The 22,490-nt window shown below is 38.9% G+C and overlaps 1 protein-coding gene across 1 annotated transcript; it reads right to left on the reverse strand.

Moving 5' to 3' along the window:
- Window positions 1-1,209: 1,209 nt before the first annotated feature.
- Window positions 1,210-21,886, reverse strand: LOC122483803 (glycine N-phenylacetyltransferase-like). Its single transcript, XM_043581208.1, has 6 exons — window positions 21,684-21,886; window positions 10,777-10,866; window positions 7,661-7,768; window positions 4,354-4,480; window positions 3,317-3,488; window positions 1,210-1,709 (listed from the first exon to the last, which is right to left on the reverse strand). The coding sequence occupies exons 2-6, from the start codon at window positions 10,852-10,854 to the stop codon at window positions 1,307-1,309; spliced, it is 888 nt and encodes a 295-aa protein (XP_043437143.1). The 5' UTR covers window positions 10,855-10,866; window positions 21,684-21,886; the 3' UTR covers window positions 1,210-1,306.
- Between the last annotated feature and the right edge of the window lie 604 nt (window positions 21,887-22,490).

A 22,490-nucleotide genomic window follows, 5' to 3' on the forward strand; every position in this document is an offset into this window, starting at 1 on the left:
AAGAGAGCAGGATGCAGGAAATGAAAACGCAAGAGAGGCTAATGTCCAGGAGGAGACAAGAGCCCTGAATAAAGGTCCTTGCTACATTTTAATTAAGATCAGAAGGCTTACAAGCGTGATGGATGTGCACAAAGAGACAATGAAACTGTGAATTAACTTATGGGCGTGGGGGAGAGGGGGTTTTGAAGATATGCAGTGTTAGGAGTTTGGGTCAATATAAAACAAAATCCTGGTGCTGGGCGGATTGTTGTTTACAGCAGACATGAAGCCCCACCTGTGTTTACCTAAACTGGTCTAGGGGACAAGAAAGACAGAGCATGCCACCTCAGGGTCAACAAGGCATCTTTCTTTTGCTACTTAGCTCCACTCTAGGCAACTTTGCCCGCTGTGGTCTATAGCCCCATTTACCTGTTTACCTAATTTGGTCCTTCCTTCCCTTGAAAGCAGCTTTCTGCTATTGTCCCAAACCTTTGTCCTATACTGGGGCCTTTGCCCTGTTTACCTAATCTTGTTTACCTAATCTTTGATGTTTCATCCAGAGCTTTCCTGTTCCTCTATCTTTGTCCTATACTGGGAGCCTTTGCCCCATTTGTCCTATACTGGGGGTATTTACCCCATTTACCTAATCTTGTTTACCCAAACTTGGGTGTGTTCATCCTATGGCTTTCTAATTCTTTATGCCTTATTAACCCATCGGTGCAAGCTCAGGGAATTCCTAAGCTTATTTCCCATAGTTGTGGGAATCCTTCCACAATGTGTGTGTGTGTGTGTGTGTGTGTGTGTGTGTGTGTGTGTATCACCATGTTTCATACTTTAAATAGATTACAATTTTATTTGTCAATTATACCTTAGTGAAGCTGGCTGGGGCTGGGGGACAGAGAGAGGGAGGGTAAAGCAAAAAAGAGAGAGGAAAATTAGACTACACTTAAGGTAATACCACATCTTGGCAAAAGGGGCAAGATATGCTCATTAGCATTATCCACTTGTAAGATAAGAGAAGCATTAGGGTAGCATGCAAATGAATAAAGAGTGTCACTGGTACCCAGAAGTGCAGGAAACTAAACAAAAGCAGGGTCCACTATAGGAGGGTCTGGCCATGGCAGGTCTGCTGGACCCAAAGGGGAGTCCATAAGTGGTTTGACAGCAAGGACTGTGGTGGTTCTGTTGACCATTCACACTGTTTCCCAGAGCCTAGACAACACACACTACTTTAAAGCTAATTACAATTTATTATTTCTCTCCATCCACCCATACACTCCTCCTGCCACATCAGCCCATCCAACACTGTCTTGTGTTCAGGACTGCGTCACAGAGGCTCACAGTGCCACTGGTTCCAGTCACAGGGCATGATGACATGGCACAGACGGTGACTGATTTTCTGTATGATTTTGTTGGTTATGAGTGTATGGTAATATGCAGGGTAGTCAAGTTTGTCCATAGTGCGGATGTGAGCATCCATGACATAGGTGGAGAGACCCTGGGCCCGGTACTCAGGCACAGTACCCCCCATCCGTATCTCTCCTGTCTGATCCATCAGGCTCCAGGATACAGGGGTCCCCTCAGGCCCCAGAAGGCAGAAGGTGGGGAAGGTCCGGATACAGCGCTCGATGAATCTCTGGCTCCTCTCATTCCCACCAAAACGCCAGAATTTATCCACCAAGGCAGTGTGGGTAGCATCCAGGGAGGAGAGTTTAAACATCTCTTGGTTACTATTGAGAACAAGGGAAAAGAACACAGATAAAGGTATAGATTCTGCAACCAGATTGCCTGAAATAATAATCTTTTTTATAAAATGAGACATTAACATAAGTGGGGGATTAATGGCATCTCTGTCAAATAATATAAGAGCTATTGCATGGTAAGTACCTAGGACCTGTGCCACGCAAAAAATAAGAATTACACAAAAATTAAGCATTAATTAATGCTGTGTCACTGAGCATTAGTCACTGTTGTGATTCTCCACTTAAGATGAGAGAATTGATAACATCCCTGTTCTACACATAAGAATAGGTAAGCAGAAAATAAACAAGTGCCCCCAAAGCATATGCTAGCAAGCTGCAAAGCCAGAGCTTAGAATCTTGGGATCTTGGAATGTTGGTGTCACAGAATCCTTAGCCACTGTGGGAAAGCTGAAGTCCAGAGAGAGGCAATGGTGTGAAGTGAAGGCAAGCCTCATGTTACAGAACACTGAAGTCTGAAGGCTGCTGCAGTGGGGTGAAAGGGCTTTGGGAGGTGTCCTGGAAAGATCCCACAAGGCGGAATGAGATCTACCAGTGAGCTCCAGTTATGCCCTTAACCATCCACAGTACCTGAACAAGCTATTTCATTAACTGAACCTATCTTCTGTCAGGAAAATGGGGATAATGTCTTCTACCTTGTTTATCTCATGGGATAGACAAGAGAATCAAATGAGATTGTAGATTTAGAGGTGTCTTTCAGGTGTTAGGTGCAATACAGTATGAATACAGCTTTTCCAGGCATATTAACACACACAGGGCCACAGGATTGGACATCTGCAGATCAAATCCCTATATCAGTTTTAATTCTATTCAGGCATCAGTGGAAGGAAATATATAATATGTTTAAGTTCTCCATATTGGAAAACTTTTGCTCTGCGAAGCAAATTCATTGAATGCATATTTACCAAGCAGTGTTTTCTGTTCTGTTCTGGCTACTGAAAACTTATTGGTGAACAACATAAATAGTGTCCCTCCATAAATAGTGGAGTTTGAAATGTTGCAGGGGAGGATCAAATAGCAAACAGGTCAATAAAATACAAAGAAGCTGATTTTGGATAATGGTAAGTGCACCGAGGAAAATAAAACTTGGGTTTTGTGATGAAGCATTACGGGAAAGGGTTTTAGGTTCCCTTAGTTTTAGGTTGTTCTGCAGAGAACTCTCTAAGGAAATGACTTTTGAGAGAGTGAATGGCAAGAAAGAAGCAGATATGTAAAGATGAGAGGAAAGGACATTTTAAGTAAATGCAATGGTCCAAAGGCATGGGTGAGTGTATGAGAACAAGTCTCAGAAAGAAGGCCAGAGCAACTGGTGGGAGTGAGCAAGAGAAACAAGGTGGAATCCAAGAGGTGGTGGATTACAGGTCTTACAGGACCCGGAAGGTCCATAATAGGTATGTGAACCGAGAAACACTGATGGCTTTTAAGCGGATGAATTGACATAGTCCTTGTCACATACCAAAAGGATCACCCTGGAAATGGATTGTAGGGAGGCCAGAGTGAACATAGAGAGAGAAGTTGGGAGGCCACTTCCATACAGAAAGATGAGAGTAATGCAGAGCATCTTTTTTCAAACTCACATGGCCTTGGGTCTGCCAGATTTAGGAGGTAAGTTCTTTGCCTCCAGCAGGGAAGGGATCAGTTTACTTGCTGTCTCAGCCATCATATACATAATGGCTTGATCTTGCTTGACCTTGACCAATTTAGCAGCTGCAATATTTTGTATCACCTCGTTCAGGCTGGACTGTGAACCTAGAAAGGGGTAAGGTAAGGTGAGAAGTAATTTCCCCTGTAGACACTGAAGAAGCTTCCTGGTGGAAGTATGCAGAGTTTAAAGTCGGACAGTGTTGCTTCTGGTGTTGCCATTAACCATGTGACCATAGCCAAGTCACTCCTTGAGCAACTTCCTCTTATGTAAGACAGATAGTAGTAGAGATCCTGACTTTATCATTGTGAAATCAATGGAACAATGGTATTTAAAAGCAGTAGCCAACCTTGAGTGTGCACATACTTCATGCCAAGGTATTGGTCTAATACCACATTTAATTCTTCCATTGACCCTATGTTTTGGGTATTTCTGTTGTACTATCCTCACTTTATACATGTAAGGAAACTGAGTAACAGATAAGTTACATCACTTGCTCAAATTACAAGGCAAGTAACAGGCAGAGCAAGAATGCCATTCTAGAGAATCCGACTCTGTAAGGCACACTCATAACCATGGTAGTTATCCGTGTGATCTGAAGGTCCTCTGTGGCACAAGGAACTGTCATTCTTCTTCTAGTAATGGATGGCCAGATGGGGAGTTCCACTCTCACACCTAATCATGGTAAGGGATCCTGAATATGTCAGCAAAATATATTATGAATGCTCAGCTAACAATAAATTCCATTGCTCACAGTTCCTTGTATCAACTCCATAGTTTGCAGTGTTTGAATTCTACTCCACTAAAGAGGTGGTAGCAGCTGATGCAAGGAATAAACATCAAGCTGAGTGTCTGGGGTTTGGAAGAGAAAGTAAAGGCTGTAAGGGAATGTGCTCAGGATGAAAAGTGACCCTGCAGATGTAAACATGAACAGTAACAGAAGCCAGCATACCTCCTAGATCCCTTACTTACTTTGGATCTGCAAATGTTGCTTCCAATTGATGACATCTGATGCACCAAGGAATTCTTGGCAGTTTGTGGGATTCTTATAATAGATTTGGTAGGTGTTGGTGTAGTGATCAAAATCATCTGTCATTTCCTGTTTGGTTAGGTAATGTGGAATAAATCAAATGGATCTATACCCAGTGATTGGAACACTTGGCTTTAGTTCATTATACTGTGCTATTTTATAAACTTATGGGGGTGCCTGAGTGGCTCAATCGGTTAAGCATCTGACTTTGGCTCAGGTCATGATCTCATGGTTCGTGAGTTCAAGCCCCACCTCAGGCTCTGTGCCGACAACTCAGAGCCTGGAGCCTGCTTCGGACTCTGTGTCTCCTTTTCTCTCTGCCCTTCCCCCACTTGTGCTCTGTCTCTCTGTCTCTCAAAAATAAATAAGTGTAAAAAAAATTATAAACTTATAGTGATGTTTTTCTTGATATAGTCATTATTCCTGAATCATTTATATCATGTAAACAAGTCAAGGATTTAATCAATCACTCAACCTATGATTAAGAAAAATATACTGAACTAGATATTTATATGTTGCTTTACAATTTCAAATCAATCAAATGTGCACTGTTTAGAAAGCATTCTTCTATAATTCTGTAATCCTCAGGAGAAAGAAAGTATTATTGTCAAAGCCAAGGTTCTGTTGCAAGAGTAAATCTTACTCTATTTAAAGGAGTCTCAAAAAAATAAATAAATAAAAGAATCCCAGAAAAATTGGATTATAAATGTAACAATGTTGAAATTGACACAGGTAACCTTGTATTACAATTTTCACTTATATATGATATAGCTACACAAAATAAAGACACATGGTGTCTTTATTTTTTCATTAAAATTTTTTTAAATTCAAAGTATAATTAATATACATTACATTAGTTTCAGGTATGCAATATATTGATTCAACAATTATATACATTTCCCAGTGCTCATCATGATAAGTGTACTCTTTTTTTTTTTTTTAATTTTTTTTTTCAACGTTTATTTATTTTTGGGACAGAGAGAGACAGAGCATGAACGGGGGAGGGGCAGAGAGAGAGGGAGACACAGAATCGGAAACAGGCTCCAGGCTCTGAGCCATCAGCCCAGAGCCCGATGCGGGGCTCGAACTCCCGGACCGCGAGATCGTGACCTGGCTGAAGTCGGACGCTTAACCGACTGTGCCACCCAGGCGCCCCATGATAAGTGTACTCTTAATCCCCTTCACCTCTTTCACCTATCCTCTCCCCCACCTCCCTCTGGATACCATTTGTTGTCCTCTGTATTTAAGAGTCTGCTTTTTGTCCCTTTTTTCTTTGTTTGTTCATTTGTTTTGTTTCTTAAATAACACATGTGAGTGAAATAATATGGTATTTGTCTTTCTCTGACTCATTTCATTTATCATTATACCCTCTAAGCCCATCCATGTTGTTGTAAATGACAAGATTTCATTCTTTTTTTTTAATATATATATGAAATTTATTGACAAATTGGTTTCCATACAACACCCAGTGCTCATCCCAAAAGGTGCCCTCCTCAATACCCATCACCCACCCTCCCCTCCCTCCCACCCCCCATCAACCCTCAGTTTGTTCCGTGGCAATGAGAAAAAATGAAATATGGCCTTTTGTAGCAACGTGGATGGAACTGGAGAGTGTGATGCTAAGTGAAATAAGCCATACAGAGAAAGACAGATACCATATGGTTTCACTCTTATGTGGATCCTGAGAAACTTAACAGGAACCCATGGGGGAGGGGAAGAAAAAAAAAAGAGGTTAGAGTGGAAGATTTCATTCTTTTTGATGGCTGAATAGTATTCCATTACATATATATATACCACATCTTTATCCATTCATCTATTGATGGACACTTGAGTTGCTTCCATATCTTGGTTATTGTAAATAATCCCACAATAAACATAGGGATGCATATATCTTTTTAAATTTATGTTTTCATTTTCTTTGGGTAAATACCCAATAGTAGAATTATTGGATCATATGCTAATTTTATTTTTAATTTTTTGAAGAACCTCCACACTAATATACATTCCCACCAACAGTGTATGAAGGTTCCTTTTGCTCCACATCCTCTCCAACACTTGCTTCTTGTGCTTTTTATTTTAACCATTCTGACAAGTATAAAGTGACATCTCATTGTGGTTCTAATTTGCATTTCCCTGATGATTAGTAATATTGAGCATCTTTCCATGTGTCGATTGGCCATCTATATGTCTTCTTTGAATAAATGTCTATTCAGATCCTCTGCTAATTTTTTAATTGAGTTATTTGTTTTTTTTAGTGTTGAGTTGTAGAAGTTCTTCATATATTTTGGATGTTAACCTCTTATTGTACACATGATGTCTTTAAAATGTAAACCACATGCAATATTATTTAAAAAAATAATTTACATTCCTCAAAAAAAATGAAATTTGAACACAAAATTTGTTCAAAGAGATCCTCTGAAATTTAACAAATGAAAGATTAGGTTATTTGAAGATGAAGGAAGGGATCAGAAAACAACCACCCAACAAGGGGGTAGAATAAGGTAGAAGGTGTTGCACAGAAATGCACTAATAATTTCATTTATTATTTCAATAATTAATGTAAATGTCTTCATTTTTGTATTCTGTTTAGTTCAGTATTTTTAAACAGCACTATACATTTAAATTTTATTTGAAAAAATTTATGTTAAAATGACATTATATGGTTGCATATTTTGCATGCATAAATTTTTACTTTATATTTTCCAATATGCTTATAACAGATTTGTATTTGAAATGTATTAACCACTTAGTGTGAGTGATAAGTTGGCACTGAAAACGTATTCCCAAATACAGGCATTGCAATTTGTTGTTTACATTTCCTTAAAACTCTTCATATTTACCTTTACATATTTTTAGGTGTCATTTTTCTGCTTAGAATGCCCCTCTAGTCTTGTCAGCCTGTCAAACACCTATTGATCTTCAAAATCCAGTTTTGGTGAAATGTCTACTAGGAAGTTGCTCTGATCCTCTCCTTGTACACCCTGACTTCGGTGGTTTAATCATCTCTTGGATAGTGCTGCTGTGTGTATCTTGTATGTTGTATGTTTTTGTACAATTTTCACCCCATGTTGTAATTTATTTGCTTATCTGTCTTTTCCTCCAAGCCGTGAGTTTCTTGAGAACAAGGACTTTTTCACCATTATGCAATTCGTTTCTATATCCCCCGTGTCTACCACATTGCCAGGTGCATGGTAGGCAAGTAGCAAATATGAACACAAAAGCATATTCATTCCACATCTGGCACCTTACCTGCTCCTGAGGGCGGATAACCGCTGTTGTAAAATCAGGCCATTTGTCCACCACGGCCTTTAACTTGAACGGGTTTCCCTGGTTCATGTGGAAGACAGTTGTATAAACCTGTAGCAACCCAAAAAACTCAGAGGGTCAGCTTATTAAGAAGGGCTGGTGAAGTGCCTTGTTTGATCAGGACAAGGATTATTTCTGCAAAATCAGGGTGATAATTTATAAGGCATATGGTTGAAACCACCTTCAGATTCCACTTCATTACTCCAAATAGAAATAGGGTTGGGAGTCAAACCATGAGAATATTATATGAATATAGTTAAATATCCAGGTAAATAAATTGATTAATTAAAAATCAGGGGTGTCTGGTTGGCTCAAGTCAGTTGAACATCTGACTCTTGATTTGGGCTTAATCATGATCCCAGGGTTGTGAGATCAATACCAGCAGCAGGCTCCATGGTCAGCTTAATTTTCTCTCTCTCTCTCTCTCTCTCTCTCTCTCTCTCCCTCTCTCTGCCCCTCTCCCTGACTCACACTCTCCTAAAATTAAAAAAAATCATCCACTATCACATTGTAGAACTTAGTGTTATAGCTTTCCATTTTATTTCATTCATTTACAAATACACATAAAATTTTTAATGTTAATTTTTGAGAGCAAGAGAGACAGAGTGCAAACAGGAGAGGAGTAGAGAGAGACAGAGACACAGAATTTGAAGCAGGCTCTAGGCTCCGAGCTGTCAGCACAGAGCCTGCTGTGGGGCTCAAACCCACAGACGGCAAGATCATGACCTGAGCCAAAGTTGGATGCTCAACTGACTGAGCCATCCAGGAGTCCCATACACATACAATTTTTAAACAATGAAATTACCTAATATATATTAGTTTAACATGTACCCCCCCACACACACACACTATACTATGGGTATATTTCCATATCAATAAACACAAATCTACATAACCATTTTTAATGACTGCATAATATCCATCATATGAAAGAACTGCAATTCAATTTTCCTATCTCCTATTGCTAGTCATTTCAGCTTTTTGAATTTTTTAGTTTAACGGTTTATTCTTCAAGGAATTTTTTTGTATAAATCTTTGCAAATATGTCTATTATTAGAAATATTAGAAGGGCGATTTCTAGGTCAAAGGTCAATTGCTGTTTAAAGACTTTTTTGGGGGCACCTGGGTGGCGCAGTCGGTTAAGCGTCCGACTTCAGCCAGGTCACGATCTCACGGTCCGTGAGTTCGAGCCCCGCGTCAGGCGCTGGGCTGATGGCTCAGAGCCTGGAGCCTGTTTCCGATTCTGTGTCTCCCTCTCTCTCTGGCCCTCCCCCGTTCATGCTCTGTCTCTCTCTGTCCCAAAAATAAATAAACGTTGAAAAAAAAAATTAAAAAAAAAAATTAAAAAAAAAAAAATAAAGACTTTTTTGTTCTTACACATATCTCCAAATTGCTTTCCAGAAAGGTTGAGTTCTGACCTATTTAATAAGTAAAGACAGAACAGTGCTAAGAACCTGAGTTTTGCTGACCAAAGTCTGTGAATATCACATATTCAGCAATCTGTTTTTTAATATTTTCCACAAGCATTTATTCGAACACCAGTGCTATCAAGAAGGACATTGTAGAGTCTGAGAAAGAGAAATCCTCCAAACTGGAAGGGTCCCTGTGGTTGTGAGGGAAGGAAATACAGCAATGCATACCAGTGTGGACCTTGGGAGCTAAGTGCAGTTGGAAACATGATGCTTCAGGAGATTGTATGGAAAGATGCTAAAGACCAAGGACCAATGAAATGATAAGTTCCATGACAAAGGACCACACCTCACCCTGTACTTCCCTACTCCTGGCATATTTAATACCATATTAAACTTAATATGAGAGGACATACATGGTATTATTTCAATTCTTTCAAAGGTCTTAAAAATATGATCTATCTTTGTACATGTTCCATGTGCACTTGAAAAGAATGTGTATTCTTCTATTGAGGGATGTACGCTGTAAATATCAATTAAATTGGTTCATAGTACTTTCCAGATCTTGTATATAGGTTATAGACTTTCTGCCTATTCTATAAATTACTCATAGAATCTTTAATGTCAAAATCTTTTGTTTTGTTTTGTTTTGTTGTTTTTTTCTTAAATTTTTTTAACGTTTATTCATTTTTGAAACAGAGAGAGACAGAGCATGAATGGGGGAAGGTCAGAGAGAGGGAGACACAGAATCTGAAACAGGCTCCAGGCTCTGAGCTGTCAGCACAGAACCTGATGCGGGGCTCGAACTCACAGACCGCGAGATCATGACCTGAACCGAAGTCGGACGCCCAACCGACTGAGCCACCCAGACACCCCTAATGTCAAAATCTTTAATTACACCTATGGGTTTACCTATTTATTCTTTCAGTTCTATCAGTTTTTGTCCCGTGTTCTTTGAACCTCTGTTGTTAGGTGTATACATTTCAGCATTTTTCATGTCTTCTTGGTGAATTGATACCTTTATCATAGTGCAATGGCACCTTTATCCCCAGTAATATTCTAGTCCCTTTGCAACATGTTATTGCCCCCCCTAAAAAAAGACCCTACCTCTTTATGTACACGATCACTGATCTATTTCTAAAATGAAATTTCTGTCTCATCCCAAATTAAACGTAATCATTTGGGGTTTGACAAAATAGAATTTGGCCTCTTAATTTCAAAGGAGAATCATACTGGTTAACTTTTTCAGGCACTTGATTATTTAGAAAGAATAAATCAAACATTAATGTGTTCAGCCAATTGTGCAATTCTGGGAAATCTTCCAATGTTATATAATGGCACATGGAATGGGACAAAGGGATGTTTTTGGTTTATCACACAGCAAAGATCATAGTGGATTTAAATCACAGGATTGCCACTCACTAGTGGTGTGACCTTGGTCAAGTCCTACAGCTGAGCTTGCATTTCCTCTTTGGTTACATGGATATGAAAGACTTGCCTTGCAGTGAAGTGATGTAAACTAAATGAGATGCAAGATGAGTGAGTGCCTGGCACAGAGTAGGTGTTCAAAGAATACTGATTCTCCCTCCTACCTCTTTCATAGGTCATTGCTAGTCCTTTTTTTTTTCTCCCCATGTGTTTTACTCTCACCTTTAAGGACTCAGGGAGGCTCTTCCTCAAGGATTTCTTTAGCATCTGCAGCACTTGGGGGCCTTGTAAGTGGTACATCTTGGCCTTACCCTAAAGAGAGGATGAGGAAATATCAAGGAATGAGAAGTGATAGCAGACATACAAAGACACAAAACAGACACAAAAGGCTGTTCTAGCTAATGGCCAGGACTTCATTCCTGCTGTTTTATTAGTGTCCCATTCACTGAATTCTTCATTGACTCCTAGGAAGAATAAGACTGACAGAAAGCACAGATCCTTCTTTCTGAAATTATTTTTCAATATTTTCTAAACTTTAAAAAATCTTTATGATATAGTTTTTTAATTTTTTTACATTTATCTATTTTTGGTAGACAGAGACAGTGCAATGGGGGAAGGGCAGAGACAGAAGGAGACACAGAATCTGAAGCAGGCTCCAGGCTCCGAGCTGTCAGCACAGAGCCCGATGCAGGGCTCGAACTCACAAACCACGAGATCATGACCTGAGCCAAAGTCAGACGTTTAACCGACTGAGCCACCCAGGCATCCCTCTTTATGATATCTTTATTTTAATTTTCATATCACCCAGAATACCAATAGTTAAGGATGCACTAAGATTACCATATATATTATCTAAACATGCATGAGCATCTTTGAGATTAAGTTTCCATCCATGACACACCTGAGGTTGCCATTTAGAAGCTGTATGATGTTAGGCAAGTTACTTGTCCGTGTCTTCATTTTCTCATCTATAAAACGGCAGTGACCATAGTGCCTGTCCCATAAAGTGGTTGTGACAATTATATAAATCAGTACAGGTAAGCTACTTAGACCAGTGTGTTTGAACAAATGCTTTTATTTCTCTTGAGTAAACATGTGGAAGTGCACTTGCATGGTCATATAGTAAGCGTGTGTTTAACTTTATCAAATGTTTCCGACATCTTTCCAAAGTGGCTGAACTATTTTATATTCCCTTAACAGTGTATGAGTTCCAATTTCTCTTCATTCCCTCCAGCACTTCTCCAGATGATTTTCTTATGCAGCCACATTTAGAAATCATTGCTATAATAGGCAACAGTTTTATAGGGTAAGTTCTCAACAATATCCTTCAGGGGTCAGAGAGAGGAAGATGATGGCAGAGTAGGAGGACTCTAGGCTTCTTTCATCCCACAAACACAACTAAATAAGTATTCAATCATCCTAAATACCCCAGAAATCTACCCAAAGACTAGCAGAACAAACTCCACAACTAGGAGAGAGAAGAGGCCACATCAAGGAAGGTAGGAAGTGCAGAGACATGGTTTGGGGGAAAATGAATAGTGGGTGCAGCCTTTGGTCATGGACAAAGGCAAGAGAGGGAGGAACACACAGGGGAATGTACAAGGAGAACATTTCCCCAAAGCCATTGGCTTGCAAAATGAGAGGGGCTGATTTTTGTGAATTCTTGCAACCAGCAGCACTTAAAACTTGGAGTTTTAAAGATCAGCAGGCTTGGCAGACACCATTTCTGTCCCCCATGCATAAACACAGACCTACCTACAGAAAGCAGCTCAGCACAGACAGTAGCTGCCTAACCTGCCTAACACCAAGCTCCTCCCTCCTATGCTCTCACGGGTCTGCCTTTCTCAGTCAAGCTTGCCTCATCCCAGAGTGACAGTTCTCTCCCACAAAAGACCAGCACAAACCCCCTCCCACACCACGTCTCCCAACCAGAGAGTCCTGCAGGGTCTCAGTTTTGGTAGAGTTGGTGTGGGGTCTCATTTCACAAGTGGACCAGAGCACACCTAGTTAAAACTCACCACATTTCAGCAAGAGATCAAACACTGCTCACTGCAGGCAAGGAGAGCACCTGCAGATGACTGGTCATAAGAATAAAGCAGCCACAACACGGCAGCAGAGCACACTCAGCACACACCAGAGTCATACCCTGAACTGCCAGGCCCTGGGCACTACATGATCTCTTCTTCATAAGGCCATTACTTTCAGAATCAGGAGAAATTGCTGGTTTTTCTAACACACCAGAAGAACTCAGAGAGACTTAGACAAAATGCCAAGATGGAGGAATTTATTCCAAATGAAAGAATAAGATATGGCTACAGCCAGGGATCTCAGTGAAGCAGATATAAGTAATATGGTGATGGAGAATTTAAGGCAACAATTGTAAAGATACTCACTGGGCTTGAGAAAGCAATAGAAGACATCAGGGAGACTCCTCCCTCAGAGATAAAAGAGTTAAAAAGAATCAATTAGAGGTGAAGAATGCAATAAATGAGATTGGAAGCAGGCTTAATGCAATGAACAGCAGGCTGGAAGAAGCAGAGGAATGAATTTGTGATATAGAAGACAAAATAATAAAAAATAATGAAACTGAACAACAGAGAAAAGAATTATGGAACATGAGAGTAGACTTAGGGAATTCAACAACTCCATCAAATGTAATAACATTGGTATTATAGGAGTCAAAGAAGAAGGAGAAGAGGAGGAGGAAGAGGAGGAGATGGAAGAAGAGAGACTAAACAACATGCTACTAAACAAAGAATGGTATTGGGAAATCAAAGAAGAAATTTAAAAATACATGGAAATAATATAAATGAAACACGATGGTCCAACACCATTGGGATGCAGCAAAAGCAGTCCTAAGAGGAAAGTATATACAGGCTTACTGCAGGAAGCAACAAAAATGTTAAATAAACAACCTGACATTACACCTAGGGAGCTAGAAAAAAAACAAACGAAGGCTAATTCAGAAGAAGGAGGAAAATAATATAGATTAGAGCATAAATAAATGATACAGAAACTAAAAAAAAAATAGAACATATAAATGAAGTGGAGCAGGTTCTTTTTAAACATCAATAAAATTGATAGACCTCTAGCCAGACTTATCAAAAAGAGAAGAGAAAGGGTCCGAATAATATAAAACCACAAATGGGAGAGAATAAATAACAACCAAAAGCACAGAAATACAAAAAAATCATAAGAGAATATTATGAAAAATGATATGCCAACAAATTTGACAACCTGGGAGAAATTGATAAATTTCTACAAGCATATAAATTACCAAAACTGAAACAGAAGGAAACAGAAAACTTGAACAAACTAATAAGAAATTGAATCAGTAAACAATCCAATCTGTAAACTCCCAACACAAAAAGTCCAGGGCCAGATGGCTTCACAGGTAAATTCTACCATTTATTTATTTATTTATTTATTTATTTATTTAATCAATCATGAGTGGTGCAGAGGGAGAGGGAGAGAGAGAATCCCAAGCAGGCTCCACACCCAGTGGGGAGCCCCATGGAGGGCTTGATCTCAGAATCATGACATCAAGACATGAACCAAAATCAAGAGTAAGATGCTTAACCAACTGAGCCACCCAGGTGACCCTACCAAATGTTTATTTAAAAATATTTGTTAATGTTTATTTATTTTGGAAGAAAGACAGAATGTGAGTGAGGGAGGGGCAGAGAGAGAGGGAGACAGAATCTGAAGCAGGCTCCAGGCTTTGAGCTGTCAGCATAGAGCCTGATGTGGGGCTCAAACTCACGAACCATGGGCTCATTACCTGAGCTGAAGTTGGATACTCAACTGACTGAGCCACCCAGGCGCCCCTTAAAGAAGAGTTAATATCTATTTTTCTCAAACTATTCCAAAAAAAAAGAAAAGGAAGAAAGACTTCCAAATTCATTCTATGAGGCCGGCATTACTATGATACCAAAACCAGATAAAGACTGCAGTAAATAAGAGAACTACAGGCCAATATCTCAGATAAACATGGAAGCAGAAATTCTCAATAAAATACTAGCACACCAAATCCACAACACATTTTTAAAAAATCATTCACCATGATCAAGTGGGATTTATTCCTGGGCTGCAGGGGTGGTTCAACATTCACAAATCAATCAACATGATACAACACATTAATAAAAGAAAGGATAAGAACCATATCATCCTCTCCATGGATACAGAAAGAACATTTGACAAAGTACAGCATCCATTCATGATAAAAACTCTCAAGTAGGTTTAGAGGGAGCATTACCTCAACATAATAAAGGCCATACATGGAAAACCCACAGCTAATGTCATCATCAGTGGGGAAAATCTGAGAGCATTATTCTACAGTCAGGAACAAGACAGGGACGTCCACTCTCACCATTGTTATTTAACATAGTACTGGAAGTCCTAGCTACAGAAATCAAATGACAAAAAGAAATTAAAGGCATCCAAATCAGCAAGAAAAAAGTAAAACTTTGTTCATCTTTGCAGATGACATGATATTCTATGTAGAAAAGCCAAAAGATTCCACCAAAAAACTGCTGGAACTAATACATGAAGTTAGTAAAGTTGCAGGATACAAAATCAATGTACGGAAGTCTGTTGCACTTCTGTACACCAATAATTAAGCAGTAGAAAGAGAAATTAAGGAATCAATCCCATTTACAATTGCACCAAAAACAATAAGATATCTAGGAATATACATAACCAAAGAGGTGAAAGACCTGTACTCTGAAAACAATAAAACACTAATGAAAGAAATTGAAGATGACACAAAGAAATGGAAAAACATTCCAGACTCATGGATAGGAAGAACAAATATTGTTAAAATGTTTATAGTACCCAAGGTAATCTGCATACTTAATGCAATCTCTACCAAAATACCACCAGCATTTTTCACAGATCTAGAACAAACAATTCTAAAATTTGTACAGAACTACAAAAGACCCTGAATAGCCAACGTAAAGCTGGAGGCATCACAATTCTGGACTTCAGGTTATATTACAAAGCTGTAGTGATGATGACAGTATGGTCCTGAAATAAAAATAGACACATAGATCAATAACCAGAATAGAAAACACAGAAACAAATCCACAACTGTATAGTCGGTTCATCTTCAACAAAGCAGGAAAGAATATCCAATGGGAAAAAGACAGTCTCTTCAACAAATTTGTGTTGGGAAAACTGGACAGCAACATGCAGAAGAATGAAACTGGACCACTTTCTTACACTACACACAAAAATAAATTCAAAGTGGATGAAAGACTTAAAAAGACCTTTTGAACCCATAAAAATCCTAGAGGAGAATACAGGCAGTAACATCTTTGATATCAGCCATAGCAATTTCTTTCTAGATAGGTCTCCTTAGCCAAGGGAAACAAAAGCAAAAATAAACTATTGGGATTTCACCAACATAAAAAGCTTTTGCACGGTGAAGGAAACAATCAACAAAACTAAAAGACAGTTTATGGAATAGAAAAAGATATTTCATATTTATTTTTGAGAGAGAAAGAGAGAGACAGAGCATGAGTGGGGGAGGGGCAGATACAGGGAGACAGAATCAGAAGCAGGCTCCAGGCTCTGAGCTGTTGGAGCTCGACACAAGACTCGAACCCACATGCTGTGAGGTTGTGACCTGAGCTGAAGTTGGACACTTAACTAACTGAGCCACCCAAGCACCCTGGGAGAAGATATTTGAAAATTACATATCTGATAAAGGGTTAATATTCAAAATATATAAAGAACTTATAAAACTCAAAATCCAGACAATGAAAAATCCTATTAAAAAAATGGGCAGAAGATATGAATAGACATTCTTCCAAAGAAGACATACAGATGGCCAACAGATACATGAAAAGATGCTCAACTATCACTAATTATCAGGGAAATGAAAATCAAAACTATAATGAGATTTCACCTCACAACTGTCAGAATGACTAAACTAAACAACACAAGAAACAACAGGTTCTGGTGAGGCTGTGGACAAAGGGGAACCCTCTTGCACTGTTGATAGGAATGCAAACTGGTGCAGCCACTTTGGAAAGCAGTATGGAGGTTACTCAAAAAGTTAAAAATAGAACTACCCTATAATCCATTAATTGCACTACTAGATATTTACCAAAGAAAACAAAAATAATAATTCAAAGTGATATATGTATCCCGATGTTTATAACAACATAGCCAAATTATGGAAACAGCCCAAATGTCCATTGACTGTTGAATGGATAAAGAAGATGTGGTGTGTATATATATATATATATATATATATATATATATATATGTGTATATATATATATATATGTATATATATATATGTATATGTGTGTATATATATATGTGTGTGTGTGTGTGTGTGTTTGTACACACACACACACACACACACATATATGTAATGGAACATTAATCAGCCATAAAAAAGAATGAAATCTTGTCATTTGCAACAATGTAGATGGAACTAGAGAGTATTATGCTAAGTGAAATAAGTCAATCAAAGAAACACAAATGCCATATGATTTCACTCGTGAAATTTAAGAAACAAAACAAATGAACAAAGGGGGAAAAAGAGGGAGTGAAAGAAAAATCAAGAAACAGACTCTTAACTGTAGAGAACAAACTGATGGTTACCAGAAGGGAGGGGTGGGGGTGGGGGATGATGGGTGAAATAGGTGTTGGGGATTAAGGAATGCATTATTGTTATGAGCACTGGCTGTCGTATGGAACTGTTGAATCCCTATATTGTACAACTGAAACTAATATTACAGTGTATGTTAACTAACTGGAATTAAAATATTGTTTTTAATGTTTATCTTTATTTTTGAGACAAAGAGATACAGAGCATGAGCAGGGAGAGGCAGAGAGAGAGGGAGACACAGAATCAGAAGCAGGCTCCAGGCTGTGAGCTGTCAGCACAGAGCCCAAGGTAGGGCTCGAACTCGTCAACTGCAAGATCATGACTTGAGCCAAAGTCGGACGCTCAACAGACTGAGCCACCCAGGCACCCCTTAACTAACTGAAATTTAAATAAAAACTTGAACACACACACATAATACCCTTCAAGTGTGTAAAGCAAGAAGATGTGTAGAGGTAATTCTCAAGGCAGGCCAAGAGACTGAGATCAAAATGTATTTCAATAAATACAAATCTCTGAGGGACTTACAAAATGGTGTTTTACCCAAGTCCTTGTTATACTGGAAAACAGCAACAGCTGAAGAAATCCTTCCACCTACTTTGTGTTTCTGGAATGGCTAACTGCAAGGAATCTTCCTTCGTCCCATCTGCTTTAATAACATGGATTGATGCCCCACTTGTTTACCTATGACAAAGCCAGACACTGACCCTCCAAATTCCCAGTATTTGCTCTGTAAATGATTAGCTGAATTCTGAATCCCCACTGATAAATCAAAACAAGCCAAATGTTGGTTAAACTTCTCTTCTTCCTGTAGGCTGAGTCAATATGTAACCCCTTCTTAACAGCCCCTACAAAGAATAGGCTGAACTCAGTGTAAAACATTCTCTGAGCTATATTGGTCCTGCCTCTTCTACATCCCTCTTCCCCAGATTGGATTTTCTCCTGCCCTGTTTACTCTTCATAAATGGTTGGGTTGACTGTTTATCCCTACTAATCCTTCAGAACAGTTGACTAAACTTCAGTTAAGCTTCTTCCCTTAACATAGGAATCTGGACTTTGACCCACCCTCAGCCTGAGCCATCATCTGCTTGCAGAAAAACACTCCATGAACTTTGCTTACTCCTCTCTATAAAAGAATATCCCTTCTCTGCTTGACCTTTCATCCATTTGTAGATATTGTGGCCTGAGGATTCTCCCTGTTCAAATTGATCTATTATTCATCCATTCATTTATTCAAGATTTATTCATTAAATCTTGATCAAAAGCTCACTCTAGTGGCTTTGTAGGGCAGTCGCCTGACCTAGGCTGAACTGCCTTTCCTGGAATTCCCTGCCTTGCATATTGCCCTCTAGAGTGGGCCACATGAGAGTTCCTAGGGGAGATTTGTAGGGCAGAATTGAAGCATCGGGCATTTAGTTGCTAACTTCATGACATGAGGCTGCAGCTGGGCTGGCAAATGTTTCACTGTCCCCTGGGTTTACCTTCAGTTTCTCTGTCATCTGGGCCAGGGTGTTTAACTTCCTAATGAAGGAATCTGTCCTTCAGGACATTCAATCCACCAAGGCCAGAGTCGGCAAGAACTAATAAGATTCCTGTCTCTCTGAGCTTCAGCTTTAACATGGTGAGAAATAACGTTTTGGTTTTTTCATATGTGCTCCTTTTCCCCAGATTCTTGTCAGCTATTTGGATTTTTGCCAGTGAAACAGTCCTTTCACTTAACTTAAAGAATTCCTTTTGTGATTTGAAGGGAGAGTCTTGACCAGAACCACTAAGGCAGTGGTTGTATCTTTGTTTTTTCTTTTTTTTCCCTCAGCTTTACTGAAATATAATTGACACTAACATTGTGTACGTTTAATGTGTGCAATGTGATTATTTGATACACAGATAACTTGTGAAATGATTACCACAATAATGTTGGTTAACACCTCCATTATATCACCTAATTACCTCTCTTTTTGTTGTAAGGACATTTAAGATCCACTTTATTAACAACTTTCAAGTATATAATACAATATTAGTTATAGTCCCCATACTGCACATTAGATCCCCAGAACTTATTTATCTTTTTCTAATTTTGTTTTTGTTTATTTATTTGTTTTGAGAGAAAGAGTGAGAGAGTTCATGTGAGCAGGGGAGGGACTTCATGTGACAGAGAGGGAGAGAGAGAATCCTAAGCAGGCCCCACACTGTCAGTGCAGAGCCTGACTCAGGGCTTTATCTCACAAACCATGAGATCATGACCTGAGCAGAAACCAAGAGTCAGACACTCAACCGACTGAGCCACCCAGGTGCCCCTATCTTACAACTGGAAGTCCGTACCATTTGACCAACATCTTCCCATTACCTCCAACCCCCAGTCCTGGCAACCACTATTCTATTCTGTTTCTTTCATTTTGGCTTTTTTTAGATTCTACACATTACTGAGATCGTACAGTGTCTTTCTCTATCTGACTTATCTCACTTAGCATAATGCCCTCAAAGTCCATCCATGTTGTCACAAATGGCAAGATTTCCTTCTTTCTCATAACTGGATAATATCCCATTGTCTGTGTATACCACATTTTCTGTATCCATTCATCTATCTCTGGACACTTAGGCTGTTTCCACATCTTGGTTATTGTCTATAATGCTGCAGTAAACATGTGGGTACAGATATCTCTTTGATATTGTGATTTCATCACCTTCAGATATATACCCAGAAGTGGGTTTGCTGGGTCATATACGGTAGTTCTATTTTTGATTTTTTGAGGAACCTGCATACTGTTTTCCATAGTGTTTTTACAACATCTGAGACATAGTAAGGACTCAGTAAATGTCTGTTGAATGATTGAGTGTATGAAGTATTTATATCAACATAACCATCTAATTAGTCTCTCCACTTACCAGGGGCAAAGACTCATTTATTCATTCAACAGGTACCTATAGACGGCCTACTATGTTCTGGGCATGCAAGCTTGTACCAGATGCTTCTTTGAAAAAAGCCTCAGGCCAGAATAGATGCAGCCATGCCGTATCTTGGAAGCTATCAAGGCAGTAGAAATATAACATTTCTGAAGATTAATCTGACGCTAGATAGAAGCAGCTCACAAGGGGCACCTGAGAGGCTCAGTCAGTTAAGTGGATGGCTCTTGATTTCGGCTCAGGTCATAATCTCATAGTTTGTGGGCTTGAACCCTGCATCGGGTCTGTGCTGAGGGCATGGAGCCTGCTTGGGATTCTCTCTCTCCCTCTCTCTCTGCCCCTTCCAGCTCATGTTCTTTCTCTCTTTCAAAATAAATAAACATTAAAAAAAAATTTTTAAAGAAGCAGCTCACAAAAAGATCACATGTCACTACGAAACCAAGTTGAATTTGATGCCAGATTACTGAGGATATAATATTAATGCCCAATACTTTTGTGACAACCTTCAGCACGCACACACACACACACACACACACACACACTAAAAACACATATGATGTGCAACAAATGCATTTGACTGAAACTGAGGAGATTCAAGGGCACTGGCACATTTTAGTGGTTGCCAGCACTGATAATGGACAAAGTCCTATAAAGGACACTTTGAAACCTTTGATGAAACCATTCCAATATTTGGAATTTATCCAAAGAAAACAACTCAAATGAAGAAAAATTCCCTATCAAAAATTTTCTAAAGCCATACCAACTTGTGGAGAAGTACCAGACACAATCTCAGACAATTTACATAAATAATTGTCTATTATTACTTTACTACTCTAAGACCCATTAACATAGAAGTTATGATATATATGCTGCTATATGAAGACTTAAGACAAACACAAAAAAGGCAGAAAATGACAATATATAAATTCTAATCAGATATGTAAAGTCTTTTTATGTGTGTGTTTATATGTCACATATATAATATGAAAATATAGATGGAAACACCAAATAATATCATAGGAGTGTTACAGCTGAGACTTTTTTTAAATTACATTTTTTATGGTTTTAAATTTACAATTAATCTCATCTGTATTACAGTCCCCTTACTACAATCTACCTTGTCCCTTTGCACCTCTAAGCAGGGCACTTAATTTCCTTGGTCATCATTTATCCAAGGCAAAAAATTTGACTACCTTACAATGTTACTAGGGGGTTAAATAGGATAATGTTTACATAGTGCATCTATAAATTGTGTTATATGTCATCCAAACCAGCAGATTCCTTCTAAAGGCTGTTAGATTTTCTGTCATCCCTCTACCAAGAGCAAGCTCCCAGATCTCTTCACAGTTATTTACCAATTCAAAACAAGAACCTGGTTTTACCCTGTCAAGAATTTCTCTCAGAAGTAGGATATTGCCCTATGCACAGTAGGTGCCTGATACATGTTTCTGAAATGAAAGAGCTTCTTTTTTGTCTGGCATAATTCTCAACACAAACAAGTTGAGAAATTCTTATTTACATCCAACAGTAGCATTTTGATTCATTCTACTTCTGTGGGGAAGCAAAAGGAGATGAGGGGTCCCAGAGCAATGATTCTCCTCTTTCTTACCTGCAAAGCTGTCAATCTTAGTCTCTGGAGAGATCCCAAAGAAAAGACAAGAGGCTGTAGGCTATTCTAGAAGATGAAATATACTATCTGTACAAACTTCTGGCAACAGGGTATGAAATGCAGTCCTTCTCTCATGTTCAGAGAGGCGGCTCCCTAATGTTGATAGGTTGGCAGTATGCCTCCTGAGTCTCTTTCCCCAGAAAGTTCAACTGCTTTCTGGTGGTAAAGTTCCTGTCACTCAGGGCCATGAAACCAGCTGGCCAAACACAGGGAAGTAGGTGGACCTCTGTAAGAAATAACTCTTTCCTTCCCTCCCCTTTCACAAGCACCAACAAGATGAGACTGCTATTGTTCAGAGTTGATGTATAGAATCAGAGTTCTTAACTGTAAATAAAGAAATTCTTTATTTGGAAAGACTAAAGGATTTAGGATGCTCCCCTTTTAGAATAAGCTCAGTGAAAGTCAAGCAAGATAAACAGAAAGAAAAACACACCCAGACACATGATGATTAAACTACTGAAAACCCCGTATAAAGAGACAACCTTAAAAGCAACCAGAGAAAAAAAAGATGTATTACACATAGGGCAATAAAATTACAAATAACAGCTGATTTTTGGAAGATGCATAATATGAAAGAAAAATAACTCTCAACCTAAAATTCCATATCAAACAAAACGTCCTTTCAAAATGAAGTCAAAATATAAACATTTTCAGATAAATGAGGCAGAGCTGCCAAACAAAAGAGAAAGTCTGTAGGCTAGAAGGAAATGAACTTGCACAACATTTTCGGAACTACAGTTAGGAAGG

Source organism: Prionailurus bengalensis, chromosome D1 (genome assembly GCF_016509475.1).
Source record: "Prionailurus bengalensis isolate Pbe53 chromosome D1, Fcat_Pben_1.1_paternal_pri, whole genome shotgun sequence".
NCBI classification, from domain to species: Eukaryota; Metazoa; Chordata; class Mammalia; order Carnivora; family Felidae; genus Prionailurus; species Prionailurus bengalensis.